This window comes from Papio anubis, chromosome 19 (genome assembly GCF_008728515.1).
Source record: "Papio anubis isolate 15944 chromosome 19, Panubis1.0, whole genome shotgun sequence".
Classification (NCBI taxonomy): Eukaryota; Metazoa; Chordata; class Mammalia; order Primates; family Cercopithecidae; genus Papio; species Papio anubis.
In genome coordinates, this window is record NC_044994.1 from 38,479,958 (window position 1) to 38,495,053 (window position 15,096).

The window sequence follows — 15,096 nt, forward strand, 5'->3', positions numbered from 1 at the left end:
AAGGGCCTGATGGAGCCCCTCCAGGTAACTGGAGATGGATAGGCCTCTGTTGCTTGTTAGGCATATGGGATCTGCCAGCTCCAAGAAACCTACAGCTCTGCCTTTCCCAGGCATCTCCTCCCTCCCCTCTTCCTCTTTGCAACCTTTTGTTATCTCTCTTCCCCTGCTCTCCTCTGACCTCTCTTTCCTGTCTTCCTTTCTCATGTATTTCCACGGACGTCCACCTACTCTCTCTCATGCACAACTCCCCTCCCCAACACCCCAGAGTGCTAGACAGGGCTGCCCCATGAGTGGTGATGGTCAGGAATCTAATTTTACTGACTCCGGCTCCCTCCAAAAGCAAGCAGATATCCACTTACTGATGTGATCTGATTTCAGGGGCGCGTGGAGGTCAGGAACTCCCATGGCGCTTCCACTCACTGGCTGCTGTCTGAAATCCCACCATTAGAACTTCATAGCACCAGCTCCTTAAAATGTAACCGCTCCTGAGAAAAGTCACGATCCAAGCTCTTCTCCTAAACTCTTCCCCATCATCACACATCAGAATGAATGGCTCTGGGAGCCAGGCTTGGGGGGGAACAGAGGAGGCCACAGGAGGAAGGGGCATCAGATGAAACAATTTTCCCAGGAGAAATGGGAGGCAGAGGAATCAAACTACTCTCTGTCCTGTCCACCATAGTCACAGGGCCAGGCTTGTGTAAGCAGAGTGTGTGTTCTGTACACCTCAATAGGAAGGGGCCCCATCGAAGTGGCTTTCTGACCTGGGTCCCCTCCTTTGGGCACCAGACAATGCTAATGTGGTCCAGGTAGCCACCCTAGCATGTCTTGGAAGTTATTGGGGTTTGGGCCAGATGTGGTGGCTCACACCTGTAATCCCAGCACTTCGGGAGGCCGAGGAGGGCAGATCACCTGAAGTCAGGAGTTCGAGACCAGCCTGGTCAACAGGGTGAAATCTTGTCTCTATTGAAAATACAAAAATTAGCCAGGTGTGGTGGTGTATGCCTGCAATCCCAGTTACTTGGGAGGCTGAGGCAGGAGAATTGCTTGAACCCAGGAGGTGGAGGCTGCAGTGAGCCAAGATTGCATCATTGCACTCTAGCCTGGGCAACAAGAGCAGGACTCCATCTTAAAAAAAAAAAAAAAGAAAGAAAGTTATTGGGGTTTGGAGATTTGCTTTTTTGTTTTTAATTTACTTGAGTATTTGCGAAAAATATAATAGTAGGAGAATATCTGAACTCATGACCTAAGAGGAACTCCAGATGGTTTGCAAAAGTCACCCAATGCCATCCACAGTGCAGACCCCTCCTTCCCTGGCCAGGAATGGCAGGATGAGGACTGCTGTTTTGAGTCTGAAATCGCTGCTTCTTCTGTTAATTGATTGTGATACACACTGACCGCCTCCGTGCTGGGTCTCACCAGTTTGTGTTGGACCCACAACTAGGCCCCTATACTCATTGCAAAGAATTCCCAGTCTTTCTGTCTGCAATTCTTCAAAGCTAGTCTTTCTACCTTGCACTTTATCTGCTTTAGTTTTCTCTCTCTGACACCATGAAATTCCATGCAGTTCTAAAATGCTGCAAGGCAGCTGCTTGCACATGATCAAGGTTTTTGGCAAGATGATGCTTCCTCCATGCTCACCTGTTCAGGATCATTCATTCATTCATTCAACGAGTTCTCACTGTGTATTAGGATCTGTGCCAGGCAGTAGGGGTAGAAGTGAATGAGACAGACTTAGGCTCTGCCTTCATGGAGTGTACAGTCTTCTGACCACAGATGCCTTCCACAAAATGCCTTGTTAGGATTGTGGAGGGAATGTGTCCATACACTTTGTTGGTTTAGAAGGGGATATGTATCTCCTTGGATGGATCATGCCCGGAATATTGTCCCATTATGCACAGAGGTTTTCTTCTGTAATTGTATCCTGTCTCTAACCAACCCTTCTAGGCTTCTTTCCCTTACTCCTGGTCCATGATGGCAACTGGAGCTAAAATCTGGTCCTTTGCTGCTTGTTGGAAGCTTGCTGCTTAATTGTCTCAGACCCATGGGCAAGTAGGGTTCCTTAGGATGCAAAGTACCCTCCCATCAGAGTTTTGAGAGCAGGAATTCAGTTCCTTGGAAGAAGCTGAGCTTTTCATTAGAGATCAAAGCCTGGCCCTGGGGAAGCATCACAAAGCAGCTTTTGGCTGTAAAGAATCCCTTTGGGCATATCACTTTCTTTCTAGGCCCTTGGCATCCTCCATTGGACCGGGAACCAATAGACAGAGAGGGAGGAAAGTAGATCCATGGCAGCCCTGGGGGCTAAGCCAAGCAATAGGCCTCTTGGGGTTGATCAGACTGGAGCAAAAGTGGTTAAACTGATATACCTGGAGTAGGTAAGGAACCCGGGAAGAAAGGCCTTTGAAGCTGGGTTCTGGGCAGATGGCCCACTTTCGTTTTCTTCATCTCTGATTTATCTGGTATGTAGTCAAGTAGTTAGCTCATGAAGTGTGCCCCAGACTCCCAGTATCCCCAGACTCTCAGTTCTGCCATTCAAGGTTCCCCACAATTTCCCCCCACCCTCATTTTTCCTGTATCACTTTCCCAAGCACCCTGCATCTGAGTGAGTCACAAAGGGTGCATCACCTAGTTGCACGAAATCCGAATTTCTCCCAGGCTGGAAAAGTTAACGTGGGCTATTGAGAGCCTCAGAAGATACAGGAAACAAGATTCTGAGCTGTATCGATGCAGAGGGGAGAGGAGACTCCCTGCGGGTCATGTTGAGTAGAACGTGAAGTCTGTCTTTGGACGTGGGCCTCTTCTGGACTTACGTCTCCTTCCACGTGGGCGCAGGTCCCCCAGCTTGCTCCCTGAGGATCCAAGACTTGCCCTCTCCTTACTGCCATGCTTCTTCCCCCCGCACCGAGGTCTGGCTCTCTGCGCCTTCACAGATGGTGACTGTCCAGTTTGGCAATTTTAACTATGATCATGCCAAAAGGAGGGTAGATGTTGCAGGGAATTTGCATCATCACCTGGTGGGCCAACAAGAGCCCTGGAAGTACTCCAGGTCACACCCCAGCCCTTTGCTCGTGTTCACGCTCCTCTTCTGAGCAGTTAGTTGGCCTCTGCGTGGACATCTGCAGTGATGAGGAACTTTGGGAGACAAAATAAATTCTGAGAAATGTCTTCCTTATGTTGACTCAAATCTGCCTACCAGAAAGATCTTCACCCTTTGACTACAGCTATTACCTGGCCCAGAGTTTCCTCTTCCCTGCTCATGCCCAGATTCTCCAACTGTTCCTAGTGTCAGATGACTCAAGTCCCTTCACAACCCTGCTGTCCATCATCAGAGTCCAGTTTATCAATGTCCATTTTAACGTGAGTTTCCCAAAATCAGTTCCAGTACCCAGGAGTTTCCTTCAACCTTTCCATCAGTTAAATCCTGTGAAATGCAAGGCCTAATGCCTTTCCTTTGGGGGATGTCCAAAGGCCCTGGGATTTGTCTTGCTACAGAAGCACCCAAGGGCCTGGAAACATTTGGCCAGCTCTATAGAGCCAGGGCTTGTCCTTGGCATTTACTGAGTCCAGGGAGGAGGCCTGGGGCTATTGGCCAAGCATACTGCAATGTACCTGAGCAGTCTTGCTCACCTCAGCCATTCCTCAGCATCTCCCGCAGAAGAGATTCAAGCCTATTCCCCATGGAGGCCAGGAGCTGGTGCTCTGTATCTTGGTTACGGTCGTAGGCAGGAACAGGCTTATTCCTAGGGGAACTCAGGAGAGAGAGAGGATGGGGAGGAGAGATGGGACCACCAGGACCATGGCATGCTATTTCCATTCGGCGAGCCCCCAGGCAGGTGGGTTCCTCTCTGGGAGTACCATGTGGAGACATGTATGGGTGTATGAGGACCCACGTGCTGGAGGGCGGTGACTCTGATGTGGCAGAGCAGGGGGATCGCACTGCAGCACTGGGACTCAGAAGGCCTGGATGGCAGCCCCAACTTGGCCATGACTACCCTAGAGCCCTCAGACATGCCACCCCAGATTTCCTGGCCTCCAGATCTTCATCTGTAGAGTGAGGGCTGCGTGATCTCTGAACTTCATTTAGCTAGGATATTGCAGGACCCCTTGAAGAACTATGCTTCTTTACTAGCTAATAACTTCATCCTTACCGGTTCTAAGATAAAGAACTCTTTCTTCCTCCTTTCCCTCCTTCTTCCTTCTTCACTCTCTTCTCTCCACCTCCTTCTATCTTTCTTTTCCTCTTTTCTCCAGTATTTCATTCTCCTCCCCTCTCAGAATATTTCTAATAATATTCCCTTCTAAGAACAAAGGGCATTTACTGCATGGTACCTGCTCTGAAAACCCTCACTTCACAACTTATTATTGGAGATAAAATTCATACACAGACAAAATGCCAAGTTTACTGGCCTAAATGCCACAAGTCAGATGGAGAGGAGAATTTCATCCACCTGGGAAGGTCATGGAAGGCTCCCAGGGGAGTTAACATCTGCCCAGGATAGTCAAGGTTGGGCAGGATGCAATGATCTGGCAAAGCAGGGTGGTAGTGCCAGCGGACAGAGAATGGCTGTCGAGGACCCAGAGGCAGCAAGGCACCTGGGGGTCTGGGAGAGATGAGGAAGGTCAGATACAGCAGTGAGAGAGAGCAAGGCTGGGAGAGGGGGTTTGGGCAGGGAATGGAATGCTCAGAATTGTTCTTTAGGAAAGTTAACGTGGCAGCCATTTATTTGGAAGAGGGATTTCGAAGGTCAGCGCTGGTCCTTGTCTCTCCCTGCTTCCAGCCCACTTCAAATGCTGGGCATCACATCACAGCTCTGACGTGCCCATCTCAGGTCTGCTCTGTCCAGCTCTAGGATCCTGGCAGTGGTCACAACACTCTGAACACAAACATCTTCCCTGTGCTTTCTACTTTCTACTTAGCCTCCCCGTGAATAAGATGAGAGGCCTGGTCAGAAGCTATCTGAGGCCTCTGCCAGCAAAGAGATTTCAGCAGGTGTGTGGAATCAGCAGCATTGCTGCAGGCCACAAGTCCAGGAAACTAGGGCCTGGAGAAGTCCATGGGCCCGTCGAGGTCTGACTGTGAGGGGAAGTGCCCTGGCCTTTGGGACGGAGATCTTATACTGGGTGACCCTGCCTGGCTTTGAAGACTTCTTGGTAGTGGTGCCTTCCCCACTGGCCTCTGTGGGCAGAGACCTGCTTTTCAAAAGGCCGGCTTTATTTGCTGCTTGTGTGGGCTTTTCAAAAAGGAGCCAGTGCTGAACCCCGGCTGAAGAGGCTGAGCCTTTCCAGCTCTGTGGCTGGCTGACCTGTCTTCTTTCTCCCTGCCCCTCCCTGGTGCCTTTGGAGAGGGAGTCTCTGGCCTTCCCCTCCTTTCTGATCATCAGGGCCCTGCCTCCAGTGTCCCCTCCCTGTTCTGCCCCAACGCTGGGGAAGAGTGAGGCTGACTCAGCTGAGCACGGCGGGAAACCTAACACCTGAGAGCTGGCCTCCGGGGAGCCCCAGAGAAGCCCAGGAGGGTTTGGATCCCATCCTACTCTCCCAGGATCCCACAGCCCTGGAGCAGGGACAGCTGGCTCTGGTCAGCTGGGGGTCCTGCAACAGGGACCCTGAACAGAACTGTGCTTTAAGTGCCCACCAGCAGAAGGCCATTGTCACTGGGGTGGCCCCGGGTGGGTGGCAGGCCAGGCCGAGACGTCAGGTGCCCTGTGGGGCCCTTCAGGCTGCCTGTTCTTCCCCTCCTTCAGCCCCCTTTTCCTTGGAGGACTGAAAGGCAGTGCCTCTCAGCCCTGGAGTCTTGAGGATGAAGCTCCACTTTTCTCCAGAGCAAGTCCTGGGGCTGGAGCATCAGGACCTCCAGCTCAGGATCTGCCTTCCCTGAAGAAGCCTTTGCTGCCTTCCGTGGTCCCCGGCATCTGACTTCTTGGCCTGGGGCTTTACTCCTGCCCAGGCCCAGCCCTCACTCCACTCCCGTCATCTGCTGGCCAGAGGAGCCCCCCGACTGCACCCAGTGTGTCCTCTTGGTGTCCTGGCCCTATTTCTGCACTGTCTTCCTCCCTGGGAGGCCCCCTGTCCTAGTCTGTTTTGGATGCTCTAACAGAAGGCCATAGGTTGGGAGCTTATGAACAACAGAAATGTACCACTCTCAATTCTGGAGGCTGGGCAGTCCAAGATCAAGGTGCTGGCAGATCTGGGGTCTGGTGAGGGCCCGCCTCCTCATAGATGGCTTCTTTCCTCTGTGTTCTCACTGGTGGAAGCAGCAAGCCAGCTCTTTGGGGCCTCTTTTATAAGGGCACTAATCCTATTCATTGGGTTTTATCCCCACGACCTAATCACCTCCCAAAGGCCCTGCCTCCTAAATCCATCACCTTGGCAGTTAGGATTTGAACTTATGACTTTGGGGTGACACCAACATTTAGACCACAGCACTCTCTCACTGCTACCTTATTTCATCAAGCTTCCTAACTCCCTGTGCTCCGTCCCCTTCTGCCACATTTGGCTTTCAGGAAACATCTTGGTTCAAATTTCTACTTTGTCACTTATCAGATGAGTGTCCCAGGCAAGACAGTGAGCCTTTTAGAGACTGGGAGACCTTGTCACTGTTATTGCCACCCACCTTCGACACTGCTCTCTGCTTCTCCCTTTCCTTTCCCTCCTCCATGGGTTCTTCTGTCCTCTTATCCACCCACTATCCGGCAGCCAGCAGTCCACTGGCATTTGTGGGTCACCTATAGTGTGTACCGTGTGTGCCAGGTGGGTGTCAGGTGAGCCCAGCACCTGTGGGTTCCCCCTGTCCCAGCTGTGCAAGGCTATCCTCAGCCCTGCACCCACCTCGCTTAGGCCCCCACCCCCTGCTTTATGGTACAGCTCCCGGCCAATTCTCAGGTGTGCTCACTGTCCGTATCAACTCCAGAATTCTAAGATGCACATTTTTCTTCTGAAACGAATGTGTGTCTTACCAATGATGTGCTTTTTTAATGTGGTGTTTGTTTGTTTCTGGGAGACCCTTCTTTCTCCCTACTCCCTAAAAATATTAATTAGCTCATAAAGGATCTTTCGACTGATGGCATGTTAGCCTGGGGAAATACGACAAATGCATAATGTAATCAGGGACATCTGGAGATTATTTTTTAACTTGAAGGAGTAACTCTAATGGGAAAATTGCAGGTTTTCTACTAATGGGGTATTTCGGATGTCTGTTTTTCAGACATCACTGATCATTGACTTGTCATGGGCCTAGATATTCTATCCTGAGAGCTTCACTCCTTTGGTCTTAGGGACCAAACAGAGCAGCTGCTGCCTCGTACTGTTACAGATCCCACATGATTTAGGGCTGAGGAGAGGCCCCCGAGGGCAAGGTGATGTTTCCACTTTCAGTTCCCTTCTCAGCAGGGTGTTGAGACCAAGAACCACTCTGGAGATGGAGACGGTGGAGGGAAGAAGCACAGCCTCCCAGAAGGGAAGTCAAAGGACCTTGCAGGTAGAAATGGCCTGGAATGTTACAGACAGCCAGATACCTGTGTCCACCTTCCTCTGGCTGCCACCTGGAGAGAAGGCATCTGCTCTCACTTCCCAGTGTGTCCGCTGGAGGGCATAGGTTGTAGGATGGTAGAAACCTCCCCAGGCTGGGGCAGTTGGTGCTCCTCCTCGTGAGCCTCCAGAGAATCCTGAAGGCTCCTTGGACAGAGTGGGTATCCTCGTGGCAGGAGGGGCTGCTGCGAGGGAGGCAGCTGCACGTTCGTGGCAGTGGGGGAGGCTCCACCAGGGCCCACCCGGGAGGGTGCTGGCCAGCCCCGCCTGACCTGGCCCTGCCATGCCACAGCATCAAAACCCAGAGCCTACCCGGCCCCACTTGTCATTCTCTTTCCCATTCCATTTCAAACCGGTCTGCCTTCAACCAGCCTCAAACCCACAGTCCCTTCAAGCCACGGCGTTTCCCTCACTCCCCACAACAATCCGTCAGACAAGCAGGTATTTACTGGGTGCCAGCACCAAGTCAGGTGCGTGGGGATCCAGAAACAGCAAAGACATGAAGCCCAGCCGGGTGGGGGCGGCCAGTGTGAAGAGACAGCTCAAGGTAGCCACTGCCACGTGCCAAAGGAGTGGGAGAGAAGGGAGTTCTCAGAGCTCAGAGGAGGAAGGCATCCCTGGGGCTGGTGGGCAGGGTGGCATTTCTGGAGGAACTGAGAGGAGACACGGACCTTTTGAGATGGGAAAAGCAGCCAGGGAGATGGAAGCACAAGCTCTCCAGTGGGAATGTGTGAGAAGTGGTCCTCCTAATGAGTCTCCAGAGAAAACTGAAGGCTCCTTGGTAGACTAGTGTGGACGGCTGGGGAAGGGCTTGGAGGGGTCTGTGGGAAACATGGAGAATGGAGCTTTAATACCACACCAAGGGGAAGCCAGGCACAGTGGCTCACGCCTGTAATCCCAGCACTTCGGGAGGCTGAGGTGGGTGGATCACGAGGTCAAGAGATCGAGACCATCCTGGCCAACAGGGTGACACCCCCGTCTCTACTAAAAATACAAAAATTAGCTGGGTGTGGTGGCGTTTGCCTGTAATCCCAGCTGCTCGGGAGGCTGAGGCAGGAGAATGGCTTGAACCCGGGAGGCGGAGATTGCAGTGAGCTGAGATCGTGCCACTGCACTCCAGCCTGGTGACAGAGTGAGACTCCATCTCAAACAAAAACAAAAACAAACAAAACCAGGCCAAGGGGTTTGGATTTCACCAGTAAGCAGTGGTCGCTGCTCCACTCTATCAGTTAGGAAACTTGGCTGAAGTGCTTTGCTCTGTGTACGGAGCTGGCTTTTTTCCTACAGAGTTGCACTGTCCAAAATGAAAGTCACTCACCTCCAGTTGCTACTGGGCACTTGGAATGAGGCTAGGGCGAACTGACATGTGTTGTAACTACAAAATAGCCACCAGATTTTGAAGACATAGTATGAAAAGAAAAGAATGTAAAAAAGCTAAATAATGTTTTATATAGAATACATATTGAAATAACATTTCGGATATGATGAATTACAGAAACATATATTATTCAAATTAATTTCAACTGTTTCTTTTTACTTTTTAAAAGGTGACTACTAGGAAATGTAAAATTCCCTACGTGGCCCACATTATAATTCTGTTGGACAGTGCTGGATGAGAGTCTTGACAATACCCATTTTCACCCCATTCTTTTCCTTTATAGTCATGCTTATCTTCTACTTCTCTTCTTTATCCCTCTGCAGTCCTCCCTTTTCTTGCCCCCCTTCCCTCTGTCACACTGGCAGTCTCCTTCCCTTTGTCCTGTGTGATGGTAGACCATGGAATGAGGGGAAGAGTGCCGCTTGCTCTTGCTGCAGCTCCCGGACTCAGCAAAGCCAGAATCTATAAGGCAGAGAGGCCCTGTTTATGGAAATGCTTGTGGGAATTAAAGTTCTAGATAATTCTTTTCTGGCTCACTTGCAGTCAAGCAGAAATTCTTTGGATTTTCATTTCTTTTCGCAAAGATTTATTTTAAAAAATTGATCAGTGGCATGCACATAATCTACAAGGCTGAATAGACTAGTATAAGACACATTGAGTCAAGCAGCTTCAGTCTGCCCTTTGCCCTCCACACCAGAGGCAAAATCCCTCAACTGCAGCTCACTTTTAACTCTTCTTCAGGCATTTCTTTCCTAAAGGACATAAATTACCAATCAAATTTACAACCAAAGATTAGATTTCTATTTGTCAATTTTTAAATTTCTAATATTGCCTATGTTATTCATATTGTGGAAGAAATGTCTTTTTCTGTTCTAATATAGCTTATTATTTGTTTTATTGTTAATATAGAAATGTTGTTTACTGTTGAGCCAAGTATAACATCATACAGGTAGTTACACTTTCTTACACAACTTTTTCTTTTCCTGGTCATAATAATTGCCTCATTTTCTTTTGATTGTTTTGTTTTCTATAGTATTTTTACAAATTCTTACCAAATTCTCTATCACATTGTAAAATTCCTTCAAATACTATTTTTTAAAATACTCTTTTTTTCCTTTTTTTTTTTTATTGAGATGGAGTCTTGCTATCTTGTCCAGGCTGGTCTTGAACCCTTGACCTCAAGTGGTCCTCCCGCCTCAGCCTCCTAAGTAATCCCAAAGTGTTGGGATTATGGGTGTGAGCCACTGTGCAGTAATACTATTTTCCTGTGGCCATATTTGTCAGCAGTCGCATTGTTTCCAGTCCCCTCTCCTCTCCTCCAGATCCCCTCCCAGAGTCCCTCCTATTCCCCTGTGGAATGGCTGAGAGGTCCCTGCGCAGCTGTGTGCTTGGGAAGCCTTCCACCTCTGTCGAGTGCAGCCCTGTTTTGTTGTTCCTCTTTCTTGGTTTATGTTAGTACCTTTTTGAGAAGGAATGTTGAGAAGCTTAATTTTTTTTTTAGCTTATATATGTTTGAAAATGGCTTTATTCTATTCTCATACTTGATTAATGGTTTGGCTGGGCAGATAATTCTGGATTGGAAATCATCCTTCCCCCTCAATACCTTGAAGGCAGCTGCTCTATTGTTTTCAAGCTTCTGGATTCATTCATTCTTGAAAAATCTCAAGCTATTCTGATTTCTGACCTTCATGGGACCTGTGTGATCTTTCTCTGGAAGGCTTCAGAACCACCTCTTTGCTCCCGTTGTCTGGATACTTCATGGGGAGATGTCTTTCGGGTGGGTTCTTTCCCCCATCTATTTTGCTGGGCACTCAGAGGCCCTTTTCTATCTAGGAATGCAGACTTTCAGTTCTAGGAAACAGGCTTCGTAATTTTTTTCCTAATTGTCTCCCTATCATTTCCTCCATTCTTTCTCTCTTTCTAGTGAAATGTGGAATTTCTGACTGGTTCCTTCAACGTTTGCATCTTTTTTCCTCCCATTCCCCACTTCTCTGTCTTCTCATTCTGGTTTCTTGGAGTCCTCAGCTTTGTCTTCCAGGTGCCCTGTTGAATTTTATTTCATCTCATACATTTCTAATTTCCAAGAGATCTTTTTCTCGTTTTCTCATTGATCCTTCTACAAGAGCTTCTTGTTGTTGCATGGATCCAACATCTTATTTTCCTGAGTGTATGGATTATATTGTTTTGAAGTTAATATTTTTTTCTAGCCCTTGCATTAACTCTGTTCCTCTAGTTCATTTTTTAAAAATTATACTTTAAGTTCTGGGATACATGTGCAGAACGTGCAGGTTTGTTACATAGGTATACACGTGCCATGGTGGTTTGCTGCACCCATCAATCCATCATCTACATTAGGTATTTCTCCTAATGCTCTCCCTCCTCTTGTCCTCTACCCCTCAACAGGCCCCGGTGTGTGATGTTCCCCTCCCTGTGTCCATGTGTTCTCATTGTTCAACTCCCACTTATGAGTGAGAATATGTGGTGTTTGGTTTTCTGTTCCTGTGTTGGTTTGCTGAGAATGATGGTTTCCAGTTTCATCCATGTCCCTGCAAAGGACATGATACTCTGAGTTCATTTTTTAAAATTTGGTAGGTTCTCTTTCTCTTTTCACTTTGTAATTAAAAGGCCGATCACTCTTAGGCTATCTGTTCATGCCAAACAGTAGGTCACTAAAGCTGTCTAGAATGCCTGTGTGCCTTGAGGGTGAGAATGGACTTTTCAATGAATGGGCTTCATTATAGAGTGGCCAGTTGGGGACCCAGTGATTTAACTGGGGTGCTCTCAACCAGAGGTATCTGCAGAGCTCTTCCTGGGACCAATGATTTTCTTTAGAGAAGCATCCCCCAGTTTCACCCTGGGGCTGTGGAGGGTGCAGGGGAGGGGCACACGCTTGGGTGACAGTGTTTTTTGCACCAAGGAGTGGAAGAAGACAGGGATTCCAAAGTTTCATATACAGACTTTCACTTAATTCTGCTGTGTTTGTTAGCATGGTGCTGCACCCCTCCCCTCTTCTGCCTCGGGTCAATCCCCACTCCTACTGGAGCCTCTCTGGGAAGGAAATTCACTGCCCTGCGTGAGAACAGGGAGGCGCCCTGGGCAGAACTGCTCCTTACACAGATTGCAATCAGTCTCCCTGTTCTCAGTTCTGCCCTTTCTCCTGCCTTCCAAAGTAGCCACTGCCTCCAATTCCTGACCCTTCCGGCACTGTGCAGCAAGACTTGTCCATTTCTTCTTGACCACTCCTTTGGTAGGTGCTTGGTCTTCAATTTCTCAACTCTGCTAATTCCTCCATCTGCTTTCTTTTTCTTCCAAAAATTTGTTGACATCTCTTGCCTGCTGATGTCACCTCTCCTGTTCTCTGTCCTTGTCTGTTTGTTGTCTCTTTATTCCTTTGTTCTCATTTTAGTGGGTATTAGGAGGAGCAGACATGTACTGAATCTGCCATGGTTAGCAGGAAGTTTTTTGTAAATCTTTCTGAAATGCCGGGTCTACTTCTTGGCCTCATTAAAGGCCTTCTTTGCCACCTACAGCTGGATTTTCGCTTAGAATTTGTAAGGCTTTCTTGTCATCAGGCTCAATTTTATTTAGAAAAGGACTAGAGCTCAAATTGAATGTAGCCTGAACCCAGCTTATACCTGGACACATTTGCTTTTAAATAAATGACAATGTTATAATAAATTATTTAACTATTACTTAAATAAAAAAAAACTCTTTCGTGTGATCTGAGTCTTTTCTTTCCTTAAAACTGTATGTAAAACAACTTCTGGTTGTTTTTTCTCTGGGAATTAGGGCTCCATATGAATTGAGTCCTGGCTGGCCAGGCTTCAGTGAAGTTCAGAGCTTGGCTAAGCTGGACTAACTTTTCTCCATGTGGCATCTTTAAAAAGGCAGTAGGGTCAATGAGCTTGCATAGGAGTCTAATTGAAAAGGCCAAGCTTTAGGAACCTTAAAACTTCTAAACAAGTACGTTAATTATAAAAAGGATGCTTATGTATTCATTAAAGACACACTTTCCCCCTCCAACAGTTACACACACACAGCCTTTACCTGGCTGGGTTAAAGATGACCACATGCCTCTAACAGTGATGACCCTGCTGTGTCCTAATGCAGGTCTAGAGCTTCACCAGCCCCAGGCTGCCCCTGGTGGGCACAAGAGTCAGTGTGGTGGCTGCTAGTGCTGGTCGTCATGGAGATGTCTCTGTCCTTGCCTTCCAGGTGCCCCCTTTCAAAGGTCTCAGCATCCTCACGCTACCTCCTGCCGCCACTTCCACCTGGGCCCCCCGCAGCCGCAGCAGCTTGCTCCCGACTTCCCGCTGGCCCACCCCGTGCAGTCGCAGCCAGGCCTCAGCGCCCACATGGCCCCGGCCCACCAGCACAGCGGCGCCCTGCACCAGTCGCTGACCCCGCTGCCCACCCTGCAGTTCCAGGACGTCACAGGTCCCTCCTTCCTACCTCAGGCCCTGCACCAGCAATACCTCCTGCAGCAGCAGCTCCTGGAAGCCCAGCACCGCAGGCTGGTCTCGCACCCCAGGTTGGTGCTGCCTGGGGCGGAGGTGGGGACCCGGGTGGGGCTGGGTGAGAGGGCAGGGCCAGGGCGAGGGCGTGGGCGTGGCCCGGTGTGGCAGAGACGGGGGCGGGGCTACAGGCTGCTGGACTCCTGGCTTCTCTCCCTGGTTTGGCTGACAGTCACCAAGTGGGTCTCTGTAGGAAGTAGCGGTTGTTTCAGAGGCGTTCATTTCAGGCAGTGAGCACTGTCCTGACCTGACATGGGCTCCCTCAGAAGCCAGTGTGTGTCCCCATTGCGTCACCCAGGTGCAGGGTCGGGGACTGGGTAACTGGTGGTCCATGATCCTCACAGTGGACGCCTGCATGGTGTGGGAGGAAATTTGTCTAGGGAACTGCTCATGTCCCCTCCAGCTTTATGACTGCCTGGTTCTAATACCCAAGAACCCTAAAGAATATCAAAAGGAAATGACTGGTTCCAGGAATGGCTGGTTCCCGCCCTCAAGAGCTCTCAAGAGCCCACGGTCTAGATAGAGTCTGGCTACATATTAATACCTAGGAAACAAGCAGGGAGTCAAATTAGACAATCCTCATCAAATAGGTCTGGAGTAGCTGTGGGGCCCTGGGTGAGTCACTGTGCCTCTCTGAGTCCCAACTGTCAGGGGAAAGAGTTGGATAGTCAGTGGATCTCAAACTTTTTGGTTTCAGGACTCTTTTCCACTCTTGCAAATTAATTAAGACTACAAAGAGCTTCTGTTTATGTGGGTTTTGACTACTGATGTTTACCATATTAAAAATGAAAACTAAAAAGTTTTAAATATTTATTAATTCTCTTAAAAATAACAAATTCATGTTATATTTTGTATATGTTATATTATATACCTATTTTAAATATAATAATATATTTTAATGAAAAATAACCACTATATATAAATTTAGTGAGAAGAATGACTTTTTAAAAACATATTTGCAAATCTCTTTAATGTGTGGCTTAATAGAAGGCAGCTGTGTTCTTATGTCTGCTTCTGCATTCAATCTTGCAGAATCTGTGTCATGTAGTTTCTGCAAAACTTCTCTGTTCATTTGTGACAGAATGAGAGTGAAAAGGCAAATAGCCTTATAGTATTATTAGGAAAATAGTTTTGACCTCTTGAACCACTTGAAAGGGTTGCAGGGACTCCCAAGGATGCTCGGAGCACACTTTGAGAAATGCTGGACTAGATCATCTCTAAGGCCTTAGGATGCTTGAGATAGAAGGTGAGTGTTGTAGGAGATCAGAAGGAGAAGAGGTCACCATGATCTGGGATGTTCAAGGAGGCCTTCCTGGAGGAGGAAGGCTTTGACCTGTGCCATGAAAGCAGGGAAGAGTGTTGAAAAAGGGTTGAGGAGAGGAGAAGAGCATGATGGGAGTAGAGGGGTGCATCGAGCCTGCAGGAGGCAAGTCTGTGTGTCTTGAAGATGGCCCACCAAGGACAGTGAAAAGGAGAAGGGCGAAGAGGCAGAGAGTGTGGGTGGAGGCAGGTAGTCTGCCGCAGACACACCAAGGGAGAGACCTCCACACAGCGGGCAGCCTGGAGACAGCCAGAGTTCCTGAGGTGCAGCCTGCTGTTCATCTGGGAAGCTTCCTTGGAGTTTGCCAAGAGTGGTGAAGCTCAGTGCTTGCTAGACTGTGGGTGCTGAGCGGGGCTGCAAGA

The 15,096-nt window shown here is 48.8% G+C and overlaps 1 protein-coding gene across 2 annotated transcripts in view; it reads left to right on the forward strand.

Annotated features, from left to right (window-relative positions):
• RNF165 (ring finger protein 165) overlaps nt 1-15,096 on the forward strand; it is a 127,988-nt gene that overhangs the window by 87,960 nt on the left and 24,932 nt on the right. For both annotated transcript variants that reach the window (XM_009192663.2, XM_017951695.3), the window contains exon 2: nt 13,115-13,430. In XM_009192663.2, the coding sequence (XP_009190927.1) occupies nt 13,115-13,430 (316 nt within the window). The remainder of the gene's footprint in view (nt 1-13,114; nt 13,431-15,096) is intronic.